Source organism: Phlebotomus papatasi, chromosome 2 (assembly GCF_024763615.1).
Source record: "Phlebotomus papatasi isolate M1 chromosome 2, Ppap_2.1, whole genome shotgun sequence".
NCBI lineage: Eukaryota > Metazoa > Arthropoda > Insecta > Diptera > Psychodidae > Phlebotomus > Phlebotomus papatasi.
Genome location: NC_077223.1, coordinates 76,358,140 through 76,384,873, shown reverse-complemented (window position 1 = coordinate 76,384,873; position 26,734 = coordinate 76,358,140). Strand labels below are relative to the sequence as shown.

The 26,734-nt window shown below is 34.0% G+C and overlaps 1 protein-coding gene across 4 annotated transcripts; it reads right to left on the bottom strand.

The window, feature by feature from the left end:
* Positions 1 to 1,312: 1,312 nt before the first annotated feature.
* LOC129804445 (anoctamin-8) lies at positions 1,313 to 25,858 on the bottom strand. 4 transcript variants are annotated; one of them, XM_055851757.1, is made up of 13 exons: positions 25,365 to 25,858; positions 20,182 to 20,434; positions 13,668 to 13,857; positions 13,394 to 13,592; positions 9,056 to 9,348; positions 8,835 to 8,990; positions 8,565 to 8,627; positions 8,253 to 8,388; positions 7,174 to 8,192; positions 7,006 to 7,106; positions 6,820 to 6,930; positions 5,879 to 6,536; positions 1,313 to 3,062 (listed from the first exon to the last, which is right to left on the bottom strand). In XM_055851757.1, the coding sequence occupies exons 1-13, from the start codon at positions 25,510 to 25,512 to the stop codon at positions 2,937 to 2,939; spliced, it is 3,453 nt and encodes a 1,150-aa protein (XP_055707732.1). In that variant the 5' UTR covers positions 25,513 to 25,858; the 3' UTR covers positions 1,313 to 2,936. The 4 variants fall into 4 exon arrangements, with proteins under 4 accessions (XP_055707732.1, XP_055707734.1, XP_055707735.1 ...); XM_055851759.1 differs by lacking the exon at positions 8,565 to 8,627 and having other exon boundaries at positions 9,056 to 9,372; XM_055851760.1 differs by lacking the exon at positions 8,565 to 8,627.
* Between the last annotated feature and the right edge of the window lie 876 nt (positions 25,859 to 26,734).

Here is a 26,734-nt window from a genome sequence, read left to right as displayed (position 1 = left end):
CGAAACCACCGTCTCAATGATAGCCCTTCGTAGATCCATAGAAATCTATCACCAATTCATGGACTACGATGGGCGATCATGGCCTCGGGAAAATTGATCACGAGGTCACCTCCAATGTCGGTGCATGAGAGGGAGGTGTTTATGTTTGTGAGTTGGCTTGTTTTCGGTGACCAATGTAAACATGTGGTGTGTCTCTAAATGTTAAGTGTATATCCCGACTTTTTAGAGATATTTCTAATTAACTTATTAGTGACGTCCATTTTATTTTAGACTTTTAAATTATTAAACTGTGATAGCCTTCAGATCTGTGATATCTTACTGTGATATCAGAATTTTAATTAATTAATTTATTTATTTAATAATTTATTTTTTGTTATTCCTCATCCACCGACCATTTAAGCCCTGGGAGGGACAAGACAATGGGGACTGAGCTGAGCTCAGTAATAATTTTAGGTGACGGAGGGAATAGGCGAACGACGGCGTGAGATTACTTCCACGCCACCTCAAATCAGCCGCCCTCCTGCAAGAAAAATTCTAATTTTAGGCAACCGGGCCACAAGAAACCGGGAAATCCGGCCAAGTTCCATTGGACAAATGGCCGCAGTATATATGCTAATCAAAAACTTAAATAAAATAACACTGTAGGGGGAAGTGGGGCACCTTTGAAATTGTGATTTTTCTCTTATGTTTAAGTGGAACTGAGACATATCATAATATAATTTAGCTTCTCAATATGTTTGTGCAGCTAAATTATATCACAATAGGGCTCAATTTTATTTAAAAATAGGTGAAAAATCCCAATTTCAAAGGTGCCCCACTTCCCCCTACCTAAGTAATCTACAATGAAAAAGTGTCAAAAAATATTTCTTTTTAAATATTATGCAGTAATTGATTAGGAAACATTTTCCTTGGGAACGATCTATGATACAATTAATATAATACAATAAGTCAATTATAAATAAATGTATTACCAATTGGGGCGGATAAAGCGTCATATTGGAAATTTAATAGCCTTTGAAACAAAATCAATGTATTGATCAAATTGGTTGAAATCTAGGTTCTTTACGATTATTTAATTTGGCTTTGAAAAACTCAAACTTTCGTCTTTCAAATTTTTATTCTTTTATTTCTTGCCAAGCTTGCTAACGCTTCAGAGTTCTTCGTGAGTTCACGATTTCCAGCATTCTGCGAAGCTTTACATAACTTTTCCATTATTTTTTTGTTGTACATATTTCAGTAAAAGGTAAGGTTTTGATAAAGATAATGAAAGGTTTATTCAATGGGTAAATACTTCTTCGTGAATAAAACAATTTTCATTTCTCAAATTGTATTTTAATTGTCGTTATTAAGCTTGTTCTGTTGTCCTTTAGAGAGTACACTTTTTAATATAATAAATTGTGTGTGTTGTGTGTCCTTACAATATAAGTAATATAATTAAATGTAATTATTGTAATTCATGGCTTATCACTTAGAAAATTTTAACATTCTAAAAAAATTCATTATTCAATGCAACATGTTATTTTTTTGGAGTAACGATATTTTCTTTTGTATAATTTTTTTAGCTCTCTCAACGTTACTTTGCAAAATGCAAAACAGAGCTTTGGATTTGAAAATTAGATTTACTTGGAGGATTAAACTATGCATATTTCTGTCCACATTTTTCTCTTTATCTGAAATTCAATGTGATTTTTGATTGGGTGTTCCTAAGCCCAACAGAGTTTTTTTTTTAAACAGGGTTTTGTGTGTGTGTTTTTTTTAGTGAATTGCGCCAAAATATATCGAGAATTGATATGTTTTCGCTTTGAATTTTTATCCAATTTCATCTCAAAAGATATTGAGAAGCACAAAGTAATTCTTTTCGTCTCCCTCCGTGTCAAAAATTGTTGTAAAATATGTTTCTTTTTTTTGTCAAATCGATATCGCAAAAATTAATAAAACGTTTCCCAACAAACAATCAAATATCACATTAATCTTTTCACGAGTATATTCACAAATATTCTTTTAATATTTTTTCTTCAATATTCGATGACTATTCTATTATCACAATCAATACACAATTAATGACAATACTTTTTTTTCATTTCATATTTTTATTTTATTTTACATTTTAGAGGGAGTAGATCTTTTAAGAATTTTAGGAAATTGGTAATTTATCCAAATAAATTGTATTGAATAACATTTTTTTTAAACATATAATGGATCGGATATTTTGAATTAGTTGTTTTGCAGGAAATATTAATTTCCTGAAACATTATTCTCTTGGTAGAAAAAGCATTTTATTTGTTCTGAATGTCTTTCTAAACAAAATAGTAAGAAGCACAATTTTTTTCGTTAGTGAATGAGAATTTTCCCCTCATTCAGCTTTATTACATTTTCTTTTGTTGTATAGTTTTTCCTCGTTATTGCTGAACAATAAAAAATGTCTAGCAAAAATATAATATTTATAGTACACTTTTTTTATGTCTTTCGTAGAGGTGAAACATTGACCTTTGACCCGACTTCACCTCTCAATTCGGCTGATGTTTAGAGGCACAAAAATAAGGATGAAACATAAATTTGTTTCTTCAATGGAGAATATAAATAAAGTCTCTGAAGTTTATACCTCAACAATTGCTAAAGGAGGATTTGCACTTAATCCAAAGCCAGCAAAATACGTCACAGAAAGCTCAGCTAATCATCTGAATTTTACTAACAATTTGCAAACTATTTTCTCTGCTCTCTTGGTAACTAAACTAATCTTACGTGTTTTTGTTTTTCAACATTGCTTTTGAACCTAAAATTACCAGTTACTTGTGCCATCTTGGGTTTAGAATTAATTTTGTTTGCAATCTAGCTAAAATTCATCAGTTTAGATTTTGAAAGCTCCCTCAAGAGAGCTTTCAGAGTATATTACTTTTTCTTGTAATACTTTTGAAAAATTCTTATTACTTTCCTTTTTAGAGTGTTCCTGAGCCTGATGCTGAATTTCGATGTTTAACGACATCGTCCACTTGAATGAGTTGTTCAATGGGCAGGAAGGATAATTCACCACCAGCTGGAGGATTTGTAACAGATGCCACAACCTGAAAACCACGTATTCATTATAAATAGAATCATCTTAATATTTTCTAACTATATATTTTTTTTAATTTTCTCTAATATATAGAAGGTTAGGGGATACTGGGGCAAAAAGTCACAAATCAAAAACTTCAAAATTCACTATCTTCCAAGATAAAAAAGATATCGGCTCAAATTTTTTCTATAGATAGCCTTCATAGATCTTCTTCAATGTCGTAAGTTTCTTAGAATTCAAACAATAAATTTAGAATATCGAAAATTTTAGCCCTATTTTTGAAATATTTTCCTTGCAGAAGATAACAATTATTACCTACTTATTTTCCAAAATTGATGCACTTGTGAATACTTCCTAAATAATTCGAATTCTTTGAATACGAATCCGCTATCTATTTTAGAATTTCACAAAGGTTCTTTTCTCCAGAAATCCTTGTATTAAAAATGGCCACTTGGGGTAAAAAGTAACAAAAAGTATAGAGCAAAAGGTAAAAAAAAAGCGAAGCAATTTCTGATGTCTCACGGCGAAAAGAAACGGTATTACCATGTCTCGCCGCTTGTTGTTTGCATTGGTCAAACGATTTGCAGTCTTTTGTGTGTTTTTTTTCTAAAATAGCTTGAAAAACGCTTTCCTCGTTTTCTCACTTTTCTCGCAGAGAAAACGGTGTTTTACAATGGTGTAGATGAAAAAACTTTTCTATGAATATACAGTGGCGGCCAAAATAATAGAATCACTTTGCAAAGCTTATATTTTTTTAACTTTTGTATTTTTCCCAATTTGTTGATATAATTCTGAAGTAAAAATCTCCATATTATTAGAATCGTGGAATAAGGGTTGTTTTGGCCGCTGGAGGCCTCTATTTTACATAGAATACGCCAATATTGAAATTCAGTTCGGTCAACAAAATTTTAAAACTGTCATTTATGGTTTCTAAATATAGCTTTATTTAAACTTATTCGATTTATAGACGACATAGAGACATCTAGCGGCCAAAAAAATACTTATTTGATGTAAGGTAATTATTTGAACATTTCTATATCAAAATTATTTAAACGAATTGGAATAAACAAAAATGCTAAAGGTAAAATAGTGGTATTTGCGGAGGAGATTCTATTATTTTGGTCGCAACTGTGTGTCCTATATGAAAATGTGATAATACCACATGTCTGGTACTATTTACCCCAGCATTTTTGAGAATGGTCACAAAATTGCCTTTTAGAAATCGGCTCGATAAAAGTATTTCCTTGCAAAATAGAGGAAAATTACTTTCCCAAAATTGTAGAGCGGTAAATTTTCTAAAAAACTGCGCTAATTAGAAATTTTTGAAGCGCTAGAGTAGCTTGTAAAAACATAAAATATCCGTTTTGTGACCTTTTGCCCCAGTCTCCCCTATATTGAAGGATCATTTTTATTTAAAGATAACCTATAAATGTATAACCTAAAAAACATTTAGTTGTAAAATTTCATGTAGGACAAAATGTCGTATTTTAGCTTTTAAACAAAAAGTTTAAATGTTTTTTTTATATATTGGATCTCATTCTCTAATTTAACCTACAGATTATTGAAAACAATTAGGTTATATAAAACTAACCTAAAAAAATCTAGATTTTGTGTGATGTTTATTGGTTATATTCAGAAGTAGATTGTAGGATTTTAAATTATAAAATTGAACTTGGAATTTAGCTAAGTTTTCTATTACAAAATTACTCCCTTTTTGAGGTTAGGTAATTTATAACCACAATTTCTAGCAAATTTTATGAAATAAAGGGATTAAGCTAATGAACCTAATTCTCTTATTGCTTATCTCTCCGATAATGAATCATATACTCATTTATGAGTAATATCATTTTGATGTAATTTATTTGTTCTAAGAAAACCACAATTTTAAAAAACATAACCCCCATAATATGACAGTAATTTAAAGTGTTGCCCATCTTTCACTCTGGACATTAAATCTTGAAAGAATAAATTTTAGCTACGGGGTCATTCATAAAAATTGAATTGTTAAAAAAAAACCAAAATTAGCGCCCTGTGCGGCCCGCGCACACCATCCCTCTCTAAAGGCCTTGACGGCCTTGACAGACATGAGGATTAGTCGAGAGACGGCTTAACGTAATTATATTAGAAATAATGGTTAAACTACATTTACATAATTTTCCACTAAGTCGTCTCTTGGATAAAGTCGTAAGTGTGTCTAGGGCATACGTAGGGGAAGTGGGGTTTGGGGTCAGTAGCGTACCTAGAGGGATGCGGGAGGGGCGGCGTTCAAAATTTCGCGTTGAAATAAAAAAAAAAACTTTTAATTCCCTCAGACTTTCTTGGACGCCCATTTAGCTTTTAAAAAACATTTTGCCCTTATATTCTTTCAAGATTTAGAGTTGAAATAAAAAAGAATATTTTAAAATTTTAAGTCAAAATTCTTTTGAAAACACGCACAGCTGAATTATAAGATGGTTCAGATTGTGCATAAAACACGCACTTCTCATATTGCGCATAAAATTGCACAGCTGAAGCATAAAACGGTTTACATTGTGTCGAAGATACGCACAGTTCAATTAAAAAATGTATAATATTGTGGTAAAAACCGGTAGAGATCAATTATAAAATTGTTAAATTTGTTCTGACAACACGCACAGATAAAGTATAAAACACTTAAGATCGTATTGACGATCTGCACAGCTCAAGCATGAAACTTTTAATGTGCTGAAAACATGCACATCCGTTAAACATAAAACGGTTAACTCTTTCCGGAAAATCTTTCCGGTTAACCCTTCTGTCCCATATCGATTTTCAATAAAAATGTCTACTAATTTCTCAATTTCTTACTTTAGCATGTTCAACTGCGGCCAGAGCGGCCTTTTCAGCTTCCCTAGCCCTTCTCTCTTTCAGCTTCAGCGAGAATACTGCCACAGATCTAGCCCTCTTTATTAAGCTCTGCTTCAGGCGGGACTTTTTGGCAGCCAATTCTGCAGCTTTAGCTTCATCGTCTGTTCCCGATGTGGACAGCTTCTTCGGTACAGTACCACTAGCTGGAGAGGAACTTCCCGTACTGGAATTGGCTACAGCATCTCCTGTACTAGCGCCACTATTTCGAACTGCCACTGAACTCCAGGATGGTGCATTTTTAAGTCCTTGCTCTGGTGAATCCGTGCCTAAGTGCAGCTCTTTAGGTGCAATGCAGTCTGTACTCCGATGAACGGGAGATGGCTCAGCTGCCTTGAGGCGCCTAGCCCAGTCAGGTACTCCGACCGGTTGACTTTCACCGGAAGTTGTGGTGGTTGTTGAAGTCGGAGGTATTATTTCAGCAGATTTGCGCGGCTTGAAGGGTGGAATCTCAGGGATTTTCGGAGGTGAAGGAGTAACTCCCATTGACGAGACTGAACCTCTCTGAGGCGGAGTTTGGGATTGTTGCTGATTCTTCCTAAATGGCGGAATCTCTGGGATGTGAATTGGCTGCGAGATAGTCTTTGTGGTTGGAGAAGTACTGAAAGATTTCAATAAAATTTCTCTTTTAATTGTTTCTGGAAAATATATTGATATTTTGCACATTCAATACTGACTACAGATTGAGGATTGAAATCTCTTATGACCTTAATGTTGCATTTGAAATTTAAACCCTCAGCCTATATAAAGCAACTAATTGTGAAGATATTTTGTGTGATGATAGTGGGTCTGACTAACACTGTGTCTCGTGATAAGGGTCCTAACTAAACACCGACTAGATATCTTAGGAACACAAATTTTATTAAAGTTTGTTGAAAATTTACCCTGACGCAATGTTCTTCTTGGGCATTGAATTTCGTACGGAATAACCACGGAATGGAGGTATTTCAGACAGTTTTGATATCTCTGATACTTGCTTTAAATGCCTACATGCACTAAAATAACATAATTACAAAAATTAACATTAGGAAATGAAGTTTTTTTTAGCAAAATTAACTGAAAATACTCACCCTGATCCAGATAGAGCCACATCCGATGGGATATTTTGGATGGAAGAACCACTTGTATTTGTTGAACTATCCAGAAGTGGTCGAATAAGAACAGTACTTGTCTGCAAAAGTTATAGTTATAATTATTATTTTGCTATGTCGATTTTATTTAAAAAGTAATATTAATACCTGAGATATTGGTGAATCCGGTGTAATAGACCTAGGTATCCCATCGCGAAATAGAAGATTAGGGTCTTCAGGCTCAAAGACGATATCTTCAACTTCCTGACTGGATTGCTCAAGAAGAGGATCGGGTGTCTGTTCTTCAGGATCAGGATGCGAAATTGACGTGGAGGACGGGGAGGGTGGAGTAGCCCTTGGGGACGTACCCTTGCATTGCATTTCCCTGCGACAGTGTTCTGCCCTGGCTATTTCAGCCGCAAGCCAAGATGGCAGTTCGGGCAGAAGCCAAGTTAGTGCTGACCTGAGTCCCAACATTAAGTGTTCCAAAGCCACAATTAAGATTACTGTTTGGGTTGAAGTGAGTCCTGGCCAAAGTCTTGATACTTGGCCTGATAGCCCTATAAGGGCACAGTTAACAATTACAGCTGCTAGTCCTAGCAAACTAAGAGCATTCTGCCAGGTTCCGATATTTGCAACTCTCTGCCCAAAGGGTCTTTGATGCACATGGGCTAATTTGAATGCATCTGAACGGATTTCTAGCAAGTTATTGGCTAGGGCGCACAATCCTGCTAGAGGGAATGCAGCGGAAAACAGTACAACATATCCCATTTGGACAAGCATCTCCAGATGATCTGAAAATGTTCCGTCGTATTTATAGAGGGAACTCTCAATTTCAGCTTGACCAATACTCCTCTTCCCAACGGATCCTTCTGATCCCTTGTCATCCTGACCCTTACTATCTTCTGGTTTTGAATTGATCTCTTGTGTAGGGCTAAGGGCACCCCAAAGTTTAAAGCTCAATTTAGCAAGCTTCCACTGTTCTAAAACATAGGGCCAGGCAGATTCTCTCAAATTCCCAATGATTTGCCTCGAGATTAGCAACCCAGCTAGTTGCTCTTTAAGCTTATCCTGATCGCAGAGGTAGAATGCGATATAGAAGAGTGAGAGGAAAGAATTGACGAATTGGAAGAGAGCCACCTTTGCAATAAGATGATTCTCATACTTGGACTGGAGACGGTAATTTTCTGAAAATTTAGTATTCGGCTAAGATTTCATCTGAAGAATCTTTATACGGATCCTCTTACCTCGATCATTTAGCCAGACGGCTAATTTGAAGTAAGCCTCATCCATCAATGTAATTGCACCTGCTAGAAGAACTTTAGGAATCACACTCAAGCAACTTAAGAAACCATTTTCCGGTAGTTTCCCATCCCACCAGTCCTACAAGAACAAATCCCATCATATCAATTGGATCTTTTGCTATACGAGATTTCTGTTACAAAAAGATTTATCAAAATCTTCAAAGGTGCTTAATCAAAGCCAAACGAATGTGATTCAGAAAATTGATAAACTTAGCACAAATATGAGAACGAAAAAAATAAAATATTTAACTAAACCTGAGGTGCCATGCAAATGCATTTCCAAACATCAGCGTCTGGAAGATGCTCATCTAGCCAATCCTGAGAAGAAATATATTTTGCAAATCAATCGCTGCTAAAACCACTACTAAGAATTTTGATGAGAATGACTGGATGATTTGTGCAAGACTCGTATGTTTAATTTAATTTATTTTTTTTTTGGTTTTCGCGAGAAAGAAAAAGAAAAAAACGGAGTAAATTTTATGTAGCGTTTGTGCAACAAGTGAAGATTTTATCTTAGACATTTACCTGGAAACGCAGCATAACGAACATTACTATGAAGACCACAACCAGACAAAGGCCAATCACGGGAAAACTAACCAGATACCGAAATGCTCGACGTTGCCAAGCAGGGGCTTCTTTAGGTTCAAGTCTGCCAGTAACTGGACTTTCAACAAGCGGTCCCTGAAAAATGAAGGATCCGTTTGAAAAAGATTTATTTTGTACCCAGTCGTTACGATTAAGCTTACTTTGTAGAGAGGCCGGGGTGGCTCAAGAAGTTCAGGTGGGGTAGATAGGGTTCCCCAGCGGAAGGCCAATTCTGCTGAATAGCGACGCCAGGCCTCCAAGTACAGAGATGCCCAGGCCACGTTGAAAAGTGAAAAGAGCACATGGCCGATATCCTGAGCCGTTTGACCACGTCCATACAATCCAGCCCACATGAGGGTGCCGAAAACGGCTGGAACTCCTAGAGCACACGTATAGTGGCCTAACCAGGCAAAATATAGGGCTACCTTCACACCAAAGTACTCTGCAATGTCGTCTAGAAGGGAGGAATTCCTCGTGACTTGCGAAATTATTTACATAACTCAGTTTATTGTGAGAATTTGGGAAAAATGTGCACATCGAAGAAAAATATTTACACAATAAAAATTGAGTCCGAATGTAGAATATCATATTAGTATATAATGTTAACGTAGGGGAAGATGGAGCAGCTCCCCCAAATGAAATTCTTTTCAGAACGTTTTTGATAAATGCATATATTTGTTTTTAAGACAATTATAATCGTATATTCGATATCCAAACATATTTATCTAAACATTATCAATATACCATCATTAGATGAACTAGAAAGGACAATGAGCAGAAATGTATGGGAGCAGGTCCAACCCTTCGCCAGAGATGGGACTAGACCCATTTTGTAGGTGTTGGTGTGTGACTTAAAATTTACCGAGACCAAAGTCAAAAAGGACTGTCAGTCCTTGGGAAATTAACGATATCCTTCAGAAAATTCACAACTTTGACAATTTATTACTCGAAAACGGCTTAACCGATCTTAATGTAATTTGGGACAATGTCGATGTATTACTTAAGCTTTAAATAAATATTTTTAGATTTTCCCTCTGATTGCTCCATCTGGTAGCTCCTATACAAACGAGCCATATTTTAAAGCCATTGCACATTACAGGGTAACAAAACGAAAACTTTTTTCGTGTAATGGGGAACCATCGGTATTTTCGGAGTCCTTGGTGTGTCTCCAACATATCTCCCGAAGAGACTTATTGTCTATTACGTCAATTGTATAAGATATCTTAAAGTAAGTGTTCCTAGGAAATCGGTAGAATTACTTTTATGAAGCTTGCTTACAGTACTTGCTTACAGTACAACTACTACTTACAGTATAACGGTATACTGTAAGTAGTAGTTGTCAAAAAAAAAAAAAAAAAACGATTTCTAAAGGAGAAGTTAAGGAGCACTTTCCTAGAAGAAACCATATTCCTATCTCTCAATTTTCTTTGTAATTATCTTGATTTCCCTCTAATATCCTGGAATGCCTTTTAATTCCATTAAAAGTATTGCATCCTTTTGTCTCCTTTTCGGAAATATTCTCCTTAAAACAGGAGTTAGAGGTGGTGAAGATCATAAAATTTAAAAGTACCCTTACCAAAGGAATTTTAACAAAACGCGTTCAAATTCTTCAGAAACGTTCTGAACTTATTATAACGATAACTTTTAGGGCCTTGCGATTTTCAGAAGTTTTAACCCTTTTGCCATTACCCACAGATATTTTCGGAGTTCTTGGTGTATCTTGAACATATGACCCAAAGAAACTTATGGTTCTTCATGTCAACTTTTTCAGATATCTTAAAGTAAGGGTTCTTAAGAAATTGGTAGAACTATATTTTTATGAAACTTGCTGTTTTAAATAACGGCATATTGTGAGTTGTTGGCGCCAAAGAACGTTTTCTAAAAGAGAACTGAATTCAAGGAACATTTTCTTAAAAGAAACCGTATCTCTATCTCTCTTGTATCCAGATTTTCCTCAAATATCCTCGAATATTCTTTAATTCCGTTAAACGTATTTCCGTGATTGCATCCTTTTGTCGTCTTTAGAGAAATGTTCTCCTTAAAAAAGGAGCCAGGATTGCTGAAGTTCATAGGGTCGTAAGGGTACCGTTACTAAAGAATTTTAACAAAAGGTTCTCAGTATAATTAATTAAAACATTTGTTTTTCTCCGAATTTATTACTCAAAGTATTTAAATAACGGTATCTTTTAGGACCCTACGATCTTTAGAGATTTTAATCATTTTTCCAAGAAGATTATTACTGCATAAGAGACATTTCCCTGGATACAATCCTTTTTTATGAGTTTGAAGGATCGTAAAAGATTTGTAACTTGATTTATAAGGAAGATCTGGAAAATTGCAGGGAAAATGAAGAGATAAAGATATGGTTTGTTCTAGGAAAAATTTCTTTTAGTCCTTATTTATAAATTATTCTTAGAAACGACCAATATACGATTAACCGTTATTGTATAAAAGGAGTTTTGCAAAAAAAATCATTACAATTCTTAAACATTATGGTTTATGCTCTAGAGCTTTTCCTACATATTTTTGGGGTTGGTCCCGGAACAAAAGATGTTACATTTGTCAATACCTATTCGATGGTATAGGTCTCATTCGTGGCGAAAAGTTGGGCCGTTTTGCCCAATGTCCTTTAGAATTCTAGCAGTTTATGTGTTCATTAAATAGAATAAACATAGTTTGTATTTTATACCAATTATAAAGTAAATAATTTTTATCCAACTGGCTTTATAGAAAAAAAATTAAAAAAAGGTTACCAATTTAAAAGAATAGTAAAACGAAATAATTTTATTCTTTAATGGTTGCATACAGAAGAAAAATGTAAATTTTTTTCTTAGAATTGGTTTTGAGAGAAAAAAAGAATTTGTTCTCAGGTTTTACGAAGAAGAAGAATACCAAAACTGCTAGAATTTGATTAAAAAACTAGAAGAAATTTATTAAAAATGGAAAATAAAAGAAAAAATAAAACAATAAAAAATATTTGTAATTTGAATTATAACTGCTAGAAAATTGATTTAGTTTAAGATTCTTAAGAAATACTTTTTTATTTCAATTTCATCAAGAGAAAAAATAGTGAAATTTCTAGAAATTTCAAGTAAAAGTTAGTAGAAAATATTGAATATGACGTGCCAGGCCTACCAGTGAAAAAAATTTAATTTTAAAAAGATCATTATTATACCACCTACAGAAGTGCTAGAAAATTAATATTAGTGTCAAATAGAAAAAAAAACTGATCAATAATTGCGGTGTTGTTCAAGGCATAAAATCTAACTAACAATAATCTACAGGGGCAAGTGCCCATGATCCGTTCGTACGATCCCAAGCTTCAAAATGACTAAATTTTTCCTATATTTCTGAATAGGGTAAGTGTGCCAAATTTCGGCATAGTTGCATGCAAGCACCAAAGTCTCAAGTTTGAAATGTAATATTTTTAAAACAAATTGATTTTTTTTATTCCTTGTTCTTAAGGAGTATTGCTTGGAACATTGTAGACAGTTTATTGTCTTTATTTACTTTAAAATCATTCTTAATACATTTTAAAATGAATAAAAATATAGACATAGCTTTGGTGCCCTATTTCGGCCACCTTCATTCTTATAGTTCCTTGCCCTTCGGGAATACTTCAAATGTTTTTTTCACGTCATCTCGTTTGTCGAAGCTACATTTTTTGTTATTCTTTTGCATTGTATAATCTCTGGAGTATGTAAAAACTAAAAATTCATGAAAATTCTAGGAACAAAAGAGGTGGCCGGAATTGCAAGCTGGCCGGGATTTGGCACACTTACCCTAAATGTAACTCCGCAATATATTTTAAAAAGTGGTTACTCTCCCCTATTTAATTTTACATTCAATATTATATGAATATCGAATAAATTTTAGATTGGCTTATGAAAAATAATATAAAAAATACTAGAATAAATTTTGCAATCCAGTAAATTAGACTTGTATTATTTGAAACAACATTTACACTATATGGAAGTCTACATTTGGACGTTGAAGAAAGATACAAGAATTTTTCCAAGGAAGAAGCACGATTACGTCGTTTGCATAAACAAATGTTGAATGCCAAATTTAGTTTAGTATACGTGATCAGATCATCATAAATTTGAATAATAACAGCATCAAAAATTAGCCAATGAAATGGGAAAGTGTCTAATCTTAGATTTTCGCAAAGTATCAAATCAATAAAGTCAAAAGAACCTAAGTTATGGTCATTGGCAAATATTTTACATATTTTGTATGTATATTTAGAGAGTGTTACATTAAAATTAGAATAGCTATAAGAGGCTTATGCCATAGTAGAAAATACTATAAATAATATTCTTCGCTCATTCATAAATTCTTTATTATGAAATGTTCCACCATTTAGATTTTCTGGGTCAGTCTTTTTGGGGGAAATCCGGATTTATGGATGAAAAATGAACGTTTCTCTTCAAGAATATGCTTTCTCCTTGGAAGCTCAAAAAGGGACAAGAATAGATAATTTGTCAAATTTCTCTTACCTAATGGCTGTGGTGCAAAAATATTACGTACCCAACTGGATTGCAATTGGGTTAAGGCGGTTGTTTCATGCAGTGGAAATACTTGGGTAATAAGACCAGATTCTTGCCATGCAGCAATTATGCTCTGTCCCTCCGCCACCGCCGCTTTTCCTTGTAGCGCTTCCAAATCCCCAAGTCCCGCTCTCAAGCCTTGCAGTATCTGCCAATGGAAAATTTTCCAGATATAATTAACGGGCCAGGCGGGCGAGAGATTAAAGAGACACCGGCACATTACCTGAAGTACGAGCCACTGACGCTCTTGAGATGTGAAAAGTGTACTCCCGCCACCATCATCACCCTCGCCCGTGGACACTTTCGCCTGGGCAAAGCAGTGCTTCTCGCGTGTCGTGAAATCTCGCAAGGCCCCACCCAGGTCACTCTTGAGGCGCTTCGGCAGGCGAGCTTCCTCCGCCGCCCGGAACAGTCTGCCGAGGAAGAAGCAAAAGTCATTAAATTGAAATTCGTCATTTGATATGCAACCAAAGTTATTCCCACGACAGATTCTCTTCCTCATTCAAGATAGCTCTCGTCAGTATGGCAGCATTTTATCACTCTCATGTGTCACTATCGCCCAAGAGAAATTACACTTGAAGTAATTGAGGCAAAATTCGCTAACCATTCAAGTGTGGAACATTCTTAAGATTCCCCATGAGGAGCTTATCAAATTGGCTTGATCACTTTAATGAGCTATTTGTTTGAACAGAAAATTGGAAAATTCGTACAAGGATGTCAATTTCGATTAAGCTCGGAGCGTCGAAGGACTCATTATCGTTGCTTCTCAACTGAGTAGAATTTTGTGGAAACAATTTGATTTCACTTAAACTTAAGTACAGTAAAAATCTAATTGTTAATAAAAAATTTTCGGGAATGCTTATTTGATATTATTTATTTTGCATGTAAAAATATGCAAGTAATGGGGTCAAGTGGTATACATATATCATCGCCCGTGGAAAGGTCAAATCCCTTAAATCCTAATTTATCTGTTCATTCAAAATTCTTCGAACATACAATTGATTTTATCATATATATTCTAGATTTTCCATCACTCTCCTGTCGAGTTTAGAAAGCTTAAAAAGCTAGTGGTATAATGTTTGTATGAGCTAATGGAAGTTATATGATTCTTTCATTGCAAACTCTTTTTTTAGTTGGTTTTAGAAATAATAAACCTTTAATTTCAGTTTTTAATGTTATTTAGGTGAGCTCCATCAGCGTTTACAAACGGTGCATACCGCTTTACTACCGATTAAATCAATTCATAAATTTATAAAACCATTCCGAAATAAAAAAAATGCTTAAAAAAGCACATTTTAGAATATTTTAACTCGAGGAACAAGCATAAGGACAAATAAAAATTAATTTGAAAAAGGTACAACCTTAACGGGTACTTTGTGGATTTGTTAGCGATTTGGTTCGATGTATCCGAGTTGGAAATTTCAAGAGCTTTAAAAAAATCGAAATTTAAGCAAATCGTGAAAGATAGGCCCTGCAAAACGGTTTACCTTTGACTTTCGGAAATTTGACGTCGAAATGTTTTTCGAATATAGGTGGCACGAAATCTTCACCTTGACTAGAATATTCACTATGACAAATCATCGGAAATGAAAAAGAAAATGCTAGGATCCGTTTTCGGAATAAACCAAAGGTAAAATTGTTTTGGGAAGAAGAATGGTGTGGTCAAATAAGACCGTTTTGACTTATGGTTGTGTTGTCGAAATCCGGAAGTCGGTATCTTATATCGTTTGGCTTCTGACCGTGTCATAAGTTGGAAAAAAGTAGATCAGAGGTGTGCAAGAAACCGTTGAAACCGAATTAACGTCAAAATAAGTTTGTTATAGTAGCGTTTTGACCATTGACGTACATCCCGTCTGACACAGGGTAAGGGGGACCCAGCGTTTAGTCATTAATTAGTACCCAGCTTTAGGCACTATTTTAGCCCTCATTGGCAAGATCCGAGTGGTAGGCCCGAATTAAGGACTGGATTTTCCCACGTACATCAATGGCGGTGGAATGAAACTGTCAATTGCACATCCTGATTTCACCTTCGAATTTTATACAAATGATAGAAGCTACAAAGATAGTGATATGTTTTATTTAACCAGGATGAACGATTTAACACTTTATAAAAACAACAAACTATTCCGAAAAAAATGTCTCCTAAAAAACACCCCCAAAAGGGAATAAAAACACGTATTTCAGGGTTGAAAATTTGTTTATTGTGACCACGACACTTTTCTCTACACGACACGCACTCACGCACATTTATTATTATTAAAAAAAAAACCACTAAAATCACTGAGAATCTGCGAGAATTTTAAAAACAAATAAAATGTTTTGGAAAATATTCCATCTTGTCACTGACAACTGAGCAACAAGGCCGGCAACATAATTTTCGTAGTTCCGCTGCTCACCACCATGAACGCAAAACAGTGTCCTTCACATATATTTAGTAAGGGGTATTTTGTATGGGAGCTTCTTAAAAGTAAGGTATGAAAGATAGGGGTTAATTGAGGCTATAATCCACGCTTATCTGGTCAGACGGGTTGTTTCATTTGACGTTAATTCGGTTTCAACGGTTTCTTGCACACCTCTGAAGTAGATTATAATAACTGCTCTTTCTTTCAAGTGGAGCAGTAAAATGGGGCAGTTTTAGGAAAAAATATTTGCATTTATTTGAAACTTGCAAAACCAAAATGGATTTAAATTACTGATTCAACTGTGCTGTCATTTTCTAGGGCTTTTTCAATTTAAATCGAAATTCTTATTTGATTTAAAATTGAAATTATCTTTTCACAATAATGGTTCTTTTGCGATATTTTGTATTAAAAATCAGTTAAGTTAATAAATTTTCATTAATTATAAAAAAAAGATAATACTTGGTCTACAAAAATACATTTTATTCATTACCTAACTGCATTTATACTGAAATAGTAAAAATTTGGCTGATGTTGCACATTAATTTGAAGAATTAATTTGAGTTCATCAAATTGACTTTTGAACCTTAGCAGTCTTATGAACCAAATTATTTGCACTTAGTTTATTTCTTAATCTTGTCTGAGGGCAAAATATATAATAAATACAGTGAATCAGTGATAAACCTGTTGGAAGTGAAGGACCAGTAAAACGGGAGTACTTCGCTAATTTCCTCAAGTCATGCGGATAAAAAGGTTTCATCAGAAAATCTCCAGTTGGGATGTCTTCATACAGATTTTCAACAAAAACTAAGTGAGGGTTGTTTGAGGATTCAAGAGCCTTTTTTTCATACAATTTTTTCTTCTGACTTTGGAGGATTCTTCTTCAGAAAAGATAAGTGGTTCACATAAAAGGTAATTTCCCTCTTTTTAAAATAATATATCATACATTTTTCCGGAATCTCTTAACAAAAAATCCTAGGTATACTTATTTGCATTGAGAAAATTCTTGGAAATGTGTCTTTCCTATGTTTAAAGTTTCCCGCTGTTCTCGAACTTGTAATGAAAAATTCAATTTAAATTTTTCATTTGAAAATTCCTAGTGTGATACTTTCGATAACACAGTAAAAGCCTTTACATATTGGTAGCAATTTTCGTAAAAAAAATACTTTTTTTTAAGGAAATCGTCTGCATTACGGTAGGTTGAAACGTTAAAATTCTATCAAAGAAGCAATTTTTGAAAATAATTGCTCTTTTGCTCCTAAATGTGTAGAAGCCTTGAGATAAGATCTTAAAACACAAAAAAAACCATCAAGGATTTTATTATGTCATTTTAGTAATATTTTTCAGCCCTTTATGGACGATTGGAACACCGGTGTCCCACATAGAAAATGTCTGATCCCATATAGTAAAAGTCCTGTACAGTAAAACGTCTGGAGATAATGATTTTTATTGGGGGTCACCAAAGACCGGAAGTTGATATGTTTAACCGTTTAATCTCCAGAGCGATGACAAGTTGGAAAAAGTCGATTATTATATATAATTGCTCTCTCTTTGATTTCAAGCAGTTATTTATACGATTTATACTAATTTTTAAGCACATAAAAAGCATTTAAAGTTTTTTATGTTCTACAAGTTTTTCAATGTGTCGTTAAGAAGTCTATTTTTGAGATTTCGAGTTTTATGACAAGACCTTTGCAATAAAGTGCTTTTAACTAAAATAGTTAATTAAGATTGGTTACGAAAAAATTTCCCACGAACCTTCATAAAACTGTCCGACACAGTCAAGTAATTTTCAGAACTTAAAGCAAAATTAATCAATTAATTATATTGACCAAAATTTTTCTCACACCGTTTTCTCTTCCTAAATATTTTCAAAGATCAGTTTTAATCTCATTGAAATTGTAATGCATTTTAATGGGGATGGAATTAATTATTCATGAAAATTTCCACCTTCCACACCGATTCTCCAACGAGAACAGTTTTCTCAAAATAAGTTTCTCTTTCAGACAATTTCTGAGAAATGGCATTACGTTGTTTGTCCGTCTGATTTGTGGGTACGTCGTCAGGTCTAGAGACCAAACAAGTAGTGATAACGACTTGGGGCAATTAATGCTTATAGCTTCTACTCACTAGAGAAATTTATGTCCATATTGAAGTAAATTCCCCTACTTCTATTCCTATTTCCTATTTTTCTAGTATATAGAGGCCATTAGTCAGCTGACTTATCGGACTTATCAGTTATAATTTATTATCAGGCAAGATTTGTGGAAAAAATTTGATTTAAGTTTAGTTATTAAGGGCAAATCCATTCGATTTTGAAGATCATAAAAATTATTTAAAGTCGAAGGAACACCTGTTCGGTAGGAAAAACCTATTGGTAATTTCGTTAGAATATTAATTTAATGTATATAAAATAAAATGCAAGTAGGGTAAATGTCCTAATTCAAAACCATTTCCAGACGCTTTAACTTTGACAGAAGATTCAACACATTAAATTAATTTTTTTTCTGAAGAAAATTACGTAAATTTGCTCCTTGACTCTTCTAGAATATTACTGTTTAGTGAAAATTCTTTAGATATAATTTGAAAACATCTTAAATACAAGAAAAATACGCAAATGTAAAATGCTGCTATTGGAAACAAATTAATCCAAATGGAGACAAGGGAAAGTTTCTAATTGGAGACAAGCAGTGTAAGTGAAACCGCGACGGAAGGCTTTCAAAACCTTTTTGAGTTGCTCTTGAGCGCAGGATTTGTTCTTATTTCTGGTCTTTTCTCCTTTCCCATCTGAGATAATAAGAAAATCTCTACAAAAAAAATTATATTTCCGGTGTTTCCTATTGAAGCATTTGCAGATACTTCAGAAAAATCCTTTTTGTTCACGAAATAGGTAATTATTTCATTTGAAAACTTCACGTACAGTTAACAATAAAGATTAGCACTTAATTTAACTAAAATTAGCCAGAAATGTGACATAAATATTAAACAAACAGTCACCTCATTGTGTTTTTCATTAGAAAACATGGTTGTTTGATAAAAAATTCGATGGTGAAAACGCACACTTTTAATTTTTCTGAGTAATTTTTAAATTAATATTTGTGAATATGAATGGTTTTTCACTTTATTTGGAGCAAAATTAACTAAATAATGAAACTGTGGTATAGAAAATATATAAATATAATAATTTAGTACTGTATTTATCGTTAAAACAATTATGTTTCCATTTGGAGTAACGAAAAATTTCCATTTGGAGCAGGTTTTGAATTAGCTTAATTTACCCTAATACGATGTTTTTTCATTAACCTAGCTTTTTCTATAAGAATAGATGTTCGAATTTCATATCCCAATTGGTACAAAATAGGGTGCCAATAGGTGCTGATACGAGTTCTTAAAGTGCCAATAGCTGTTCCTTCGACCCTACTATTATTTAGGATTTCGAGAGCTTCAGGAACTGGGTTAAACCTCCATTCTGAAATTCGTCAACCCAAAGACTGTTAACATGCACTTAATTTTTTCTCAACCTTCTCCTTCTTCTCCATAATCATGTTTCTTTTAGATTACACGAAAATACGATTTTTTTTAATCTTTAGTGTTTATGTTGAGGAGGTGGTTTTTTATTCGGATATTTTGTCCCGGAGTTCGATGGGGAAATAGAGTCATTCTTTGTAAAACAGCAACCCTTTTCAGAGCTTTCAATTAATGAAAGAAACTAATTACGGTTCTTTAAAGTCAAAGATTAAAAAGCCCTAGAAAGCGTATATTCCTAACTAATATGGGGTCGTGTTTGGGCTGATTGGAAAGGTCTTGGATTTCCTAACAAGCCTGAACCTTTTCCAATCGATTATTTTGGTAATATAATGGTTATGAACTAATAAGTAATTTTTGTCTTTAAATCGATTGTATTACTCCTAAGTTGTTTTTGATAATCTAAGTGATTTATACCGATACAAAAGATTTATGAACCAGTGTAAATAATTTGAAAAATATTTTGATGTTACAGTATTTATAATTCACGAGTTGGAGCATTCCACAAAGCATTGGATGGTTTGCAACCCCTTTTTGAATATTTAAATATTTAAAAATATAAATGTATTGATATGTTGGCTGTCTACCTCAATCAACCTCATCAATAATTTTGAAGTCCAACTTGGCACAGTTGATTGATCCATTAGAGAGGTTAAAAAACCTTGTAGTTCAATCACTTTTCAAATCCACAAATCACATTCTATTCATAAAAAATGCATAGACATTCAACCACATAATTTTGGCCTATGCCAATACACATGTTATAGGTCACACGCCCTCGTGAATGTGGGAAATTCTAGGGTTTCTACTCACATGTTAATTGGGGCGCTCAGGTAGAATGCAGTGCGTTTTGTACTGTCGTGTGCCCGCACATGGGCCGATAATCCTAGGCCGTTGGGTGTGGGTGATCGGATTCGTGACAGGAGCCAGCGGAGCGCCTCATCTGGTGCATCCTCTGGAAATTCAATAACAACGTCGCACTGAGCGGGGATCTTGTTGAGCCAGAGACGTCGAGGCGTCATGAGGTGTCCGGCACAAGGCACTCGTCGACGAATAAGTCTGGAAGCTGCAAAAAGAGAAGAGTTCAGGGTGAGATTTCACTTTTCACCTCGTATCAATTATTCAAGGGTGTCAATGAAAGTGGGTCTTCTTCGTGGAAACACCTCATTACATATTCAGTGGTTTTCCTCAGCAATTCACAAGTACGGGATGTGCTTCCTGTGGAACCAAAGAACACCCTCAAGGATTGGCCTTTTAAGTGAAATGTAAATAACGTACGGTTAAGGAATTGTCGAGCCTGAAAATTTTGCTAGTAAACTTGTTTAAATAGGCAAACAATAATTAGTAAAGGCTTGAGGAGCTTTTCCAAGGTGAAAGTTTTATCTTTCTTGTTAAATAATTAGTAAAATAATTTGCATTTTCATTAGTAGATTTTGGAAAACAAGATTAATATATAAGATATAGTTGATAAAATAGTTGTTGTAAGATCTTAAAACTTTATTAAGCTATTCTATTTGCTGCATTAGATACTTAACTTTATGTTCAAATATATTACTTGTTAGTAAGCTATTTAATTAATGAGTCCTAACTTATCACATTATTAGTATTTTCAATCTTATTGTTTCTCATCATAATTATAGAAAGGTCTGCTCACAGAATTACAATTTAGATGTGATATGATGAAAATGAAAATTCAGTTCAATGATTAATTACTATTTAATTAAATTTTGTGCAACGGACTAAGTTTCCAAGTTCATTCTCAGCAATCATCACAAATCTCTCAAGGATTGAGATTAAAATCGAGGGGAGAGAAAATTGAACCCTATAGGGTAAGTGTACCAAATTCCGGCCAGCTTGAAATTCCGGCCTAGAAATTTCGTATACTCTATATAGAGGTCTAGAGAGATTGCCAAAAAAAACAAAAAATGTAGCTTCGATAAACGAGAAGATGTGAAAAAGACATTGAAAGAATTCCCTAAGGGCAAAGAACTATGAGAATGAAGGTTACCGAAATAGGCCACGAAAGCTATGTTTACATTTTTGTTCATTTTAAAATGTAATAAGAATGATTTTGGAGAATATGAAAACGATAAACTGTCTATAAGGATCCAACTCCTTAAGAAGAAGGAATAAAAAATTCAATTAATATTAAAAATATTACATATCAAACTTGCGACTTTGGGACTTGCATGCAACTATGCTGAAATTTGGAACACTTACTCTAGGGGGGCTAAAATGGAAATCAAATGTGTAAAGTATAAGCTTTGTAACAATGCTACGTCAACTTTTACTTTAAAACTTTTAAACTGATAAAGCATCTGACGATTTAATTTATTAAATTATTTTTTTTTAAGAATCAGGAAATTAGAAAATTATATTTCGAAAAGCAAAATTAACAAAAAATAATTGGGCAAAATTTAAAGTTCCGGACAACGCGGGATTTCAAATAAATCTATTATTTAGAGTTCGGAAAACTAATTCAAAACCAATAAAAAAATCAATCAAAAAATATTCAAAATACTCTAGCACGTATACTAATTTTATTAAATTACCAGAGTCAGGATTTCCAAAATGATCTTTTCTGAATTCTACTCTATCCAGATTTTTAAATTTAACCCTATCTTTTCTAAGCAAAGAATTTGAATAGACATTTTAAAAATTTAATATAATTTTCATCGTTTGGTCCTGAATGCTAACACGGCGATGAACGAATAGGAACTGAACTTTCTTCTGTTTCTAAAAATACCGGGTTGTCCGGAATTCTAAATTTTACCCTAAATTTTAGACATCGATTTTCAGGGAATGTAACGTTTTAATCGTCATTCACCTAAATCTGCTGAGGGAAATACCGATTACCAAGTCGATTAAATATTATGGGAAATCGGGACACCACTGTACATGGGGTAGCACCGGACACTAATGTTTATTTCGAAACTACATGAATTATATCGATCATTTCTTCTGTGATAAATTTCTATAGGTCTTGTCCTCTGAAGTTTAATATCCGATTAAAAATCGCAATGCTTGATGCTATCAGGTGTCCGGTGGTGCAATAGTTTCCCTGCATTATTATTTTCTACACTAATTTACCGGTTGGAGCCCGAATATACAAGTCAAAGCGGATCTGACATCTGACGCCTTTTTATATATTTTGAAAAATATTGTTAGTATTAAAAGGGGTGGCAACGCGTCCGAGGCTTTGCGAGCTGCTCGAACTCCCGAGAAAGAGCTCTGTCTTATATTCGCAAATTTTTCTGGTGCATATAAAATTACTGTCGAATTAAATTTGTCTATAAATCACCTCAAAACTGCTTGAAGTTGAAAATTGTTCAAGAAGAGGGTTTCAAGAAATCATTAATCTTTTAATTAATGAATTGAACAAAACGGGCGAAAAAAAGGCCTTTGGACTTTGAATAATTCAAGATGGCGAATTAACCGGTGAAAGGTATCTGAGGACTAAATGTTCAGCTGAACTATCTACATAACATATCCGAAAATCATTGAAATCGCTAGGGCCAATTTTTTGCAATGTTAGAAAAACCTAATTTTTGAAGTATTTTACTGGGATAGGGGACGTATGAAGGGGGAGGGGGAAAAACTAAAGAGATTACTTTCGAGATAATGTCATTTGAGGAGGGGTCATAGAAGACCGGAAATCGATATCTCTTACCGTTTGAATTTTACATGGGTTAAAAGACTGAAAAAGTGCGAAAAACAGTATTTTTAAATTATGGCTATTACCGTTACTTTACCGATTCACCGCCAATTGTGACCGATGCAGTTGGGTTCAGAATTAAAAGATCTTTCAAAAATGTCCAAATTTAACCAAATCCGTTAAAAATTAGGCCCTCCAGGGTGGTTGACCTTTGACCTTGAATAATTCAAGATGGCGAATTAACCCTTTAAGGACGAGAAGGTAAAAAATCGGGGATCGGAAAAAATCACTTTTTCTAACTTTTTAGAGCAAAGCATAACTTTCGAAGATCGTAGGAAAAATTTTATTTTTGGGTCACCGGTGACCCAATCGTCCTTAAAGGGTTAACCGGTGAAAGGTGTCTACGGACGAAATGTTCAGCTTGACTAACTACAAAACATATCCGAAAATCATTGAAATTGCTAGGGCCAATTTTTTGCAAAGTCAAAAAAAAATTTTGGAGGGGATAGAAGGGGTGGGGTGTACTTTGGGTAAGTTAGTTCGCTAGAGCATGCTGACTTGTGGGGGGGGTCATCGTAGACCGGAAGTCAATATCTCTTACCGTTTAGCAGCCAGGATGGTAATAATTTGAAAAGAAGTGGATTGTGAAAACTGCTCTTTCTTGGAGTTCGAGCAGTTAAAAATATATAAAGAAAAACTGAATTTACCCGAATTAAAGAAATTGTGTGTGAATTAAAAGTTGCTCAAATATCTTCGTTTCTTTACAAATTAATTTAATTTATTAAGAAAATCACTTGATAAGATATAAGAGAACTATTTGACGTGCTTCTGAAGAAAAAACAAAAAGCAACTGGTACAAAAAGTTAATTTGGCCAGCATATATATTAATCTTTCTAGAAAAATTCTAAATCTTTCCTCAAGTTGCAGGAAAAACATAGAATCTCAATACAATTTGCACTATCATTTGTCTAACTGTGTTATCGCACTTGCATATTAAAATTTTAATATGATTCACATTAATTGTCGCTGGTGAGAGTCCAAATGTGTAATTTGTGTGGTTGAATCATTTTATATTCAAAATTTGATCTATTTGTTGATAAAAAGGTAGACTTGGCCCGCAAAATTTGATATAAATTGATTTATAGCGTTAATGCGAAAAACTAATGCGATTTTCTCTTTAATTTTTTAATGTGAAAAATATTTATGCTTTAGATAAATTTAAACTTATTTTTGCCGGCCAAGTCCACTTCTTTATCAATAAATAGAAAAACCCCAAATATTAAGTGACTCAAAGACACAAATAACATATTTGGACGCTCACAAGCGACAATTAATGTGAATCACATTAAAATTTTAATGTACAAGTGTGATAACGCCGTAACAGTGTCGATATTCGAAAAGTTTTTAAGTTTTTCTCTGTGAAAAATATTGGATACGTTAATGAGTCATCAAAATACTAAAAAAACACGAAGTTTAATTCAGCATTGCCATATAAATCCAACCCAATCTTCCTGATATTATAGAAATATACAATATATATAGTTGAATTAGAAACGTGTTATTTTAAAGCATTTTATCTAAGAACTTTCGTGCAGCATTTTTCAGTACAAAATCGATAATAACGACTGCAATTTAAATATACATTCTACAAGAGATATTGAAGGAATTTACGTCTTTTTATTTTAATTCACCGAGGACAAGAAGTCCTTGTGTACTGTGGAAGAAATCTGTTGAGGAAAATGTAATAAAAAAAAGTGCACATCACTGATGACTTTGGGTCAATGAATTTCTAGCTGTGGGTGGTCTACTCATCCCATCCAGTGGAAAGTTTATTAGTTTGTGGGTTGAAATAATTAATGGGGTTCTGCCGGTGGAAAAGGCCAATCCTCTCACGGCATATTCCAATCTCTGTGAGGGATGAAAATGTAAGTGAAATGTCGTCTGTTGGGGAAGTTGGTGCAAAATACGCACACCTGGTGGAAGAAATGGGTGGAAAAAAATTTCTTATTGTGCCACTAAGTGGGTGGCATATTGATTTTCTACACACATTGGAATTTAATGGGTGGAAAGTACAACAATTTTCCTCTTATATGGAAGTGACCTAAAAAGTCCCAAAATAGTCACTTTGAGTTACACGCCAGGAACATTTAATAATGCGGACAATTGACGAGGTGAAGGTGCTTCAGGATGAAAAGGGAAGTAAGAGGGATTCTCATAAAATTGAAGACCTGTTACATAATCCACAAACATGCAGAATCTTTTCGTGAAAAGTAGACAAATCCACGGAAATTGATGACAAAAGATCAGTGAGATTGATGACCAGACACATTTTTTTTCTCACCATTTTCGATGGTTTCTTTGGCACACGACATTATTTTTCCCTTGCGACGCCTCAATCCTGACGCCGGAGCCGCTGTATCATCCATATATTCTTCAGTCCCAGGCTCTTCGCTCTCTCCCACGAGCACTTCCTGCTCTTCAGTTGCCATTTCGCGCCAAAAATCGGTGGTTTCACTTTTGCCCAGAAGAATAAAAATAGAGTTCCAAGAAAAAGTCTCTGGTGTGTACGCCCCCAAACCCCAAAATCACATAATTTCAACCCCCACCCAGAAGTATAGAAATTTTTCACACAAGAAAATCTCCCTGAAGATAACTTGGAAATGGGAAAATTTCTTCACTCACTACTTAACAAAACACTTACTAACATTATTCTCATCAGCTAATGCATTTTTCACGCACGAAAACTGGAAATTTTCACTCAAATGCCGCGGAAAACATTTCGTGTGTGACGTTTCAAACGAGCTGAGAAATTACGTTTCATTTTCGGGAGGAGGAAAATCGATTTTCTCTCTGTTTGATAACACGTTGCAGGGTTGAACGCGAACAAACTGCGTGGAAATATCCTTCCAGAGGATTTTCCCAAAGATTGCGCGGGAAAATTAAAGGATCTTTTCAATTTACTTTTAAAAGTTTCATTTTGAAAATTCTTTTACTATTAGGTAGTAAAAGGATACTAAAAGATACTTTAAGTACTGAATTATAAATGAATAAAAATAAAAAAAATGTATTTTTGGCGAACTTTTTCCAAAAATAATATTTTAGGAAGCATTCATGTTCAGTGTTTCACGTTTCATTGAAACATGATAGAAATTTGGAACAAACCTGCAGAAGCATATTGTAAAATAAGATTCTTAAGTGTGGAAATTGGAAATGCATATTGTATAAATTAAAAGTAATTAAAAGATACAGATGAATAAATGGAATATTTGAATTTCAATCCAATTGGTCATTTAGGGAAATTTAATTAATTATTTGTTAGCTATAGTAAAATACAAGAATCCATAGAAATCATCATATTAGGGGAAACTGAGGCACCTTTGAATTGAGCACCCTGAAATTGGCCTTATTTCTCCTAAGAACTGACCCACTGAGTCTTATCCTAATATAATTTAGCTCCACAAATCAATTGTGAAGATAATTTACATTATGATAAAGTTCAATTCCATTTAAACATAGGTCTGATTTTGAAGGAATCACACCTAAGGAGAAAGGGGGTGCCAAAGCGTCCCTGGCTTTGCAAAATTCTCGATCTCGTGATTTAGATGCTATACCTCAAAAGTTACTTTCGCATCATTTACCATTTACCGGTTCTCAACCGATTTGAACAATTCATAAACTCAAAAGGTTCCACAAAATAGTTCTATCCCGGCC

Coding starts and splice junctions, on each gene's coding strand:
- LOC129804445 (XM_055851757.1), bottom strand. CDS start 25,512: ATGGCAACTGAAGAGCAGGAAGTGCTCGTGGGAGAGAGCGAAGAGCCT. Junction 9,349..13,393: donor TTTTGCACCACAGCCATTAG/GTAAGAGAAATT, acceptor CCTCCCTTCTAG/ACGACATTGCAGAGTACTTT. Junction 8,193..8,252: donor CGTCTGGCTAAATGATCGAG/GTAAGAGGATCC, acceptor CTAAATTTTCAG/AAAATTACCGTCTCCAGTCC.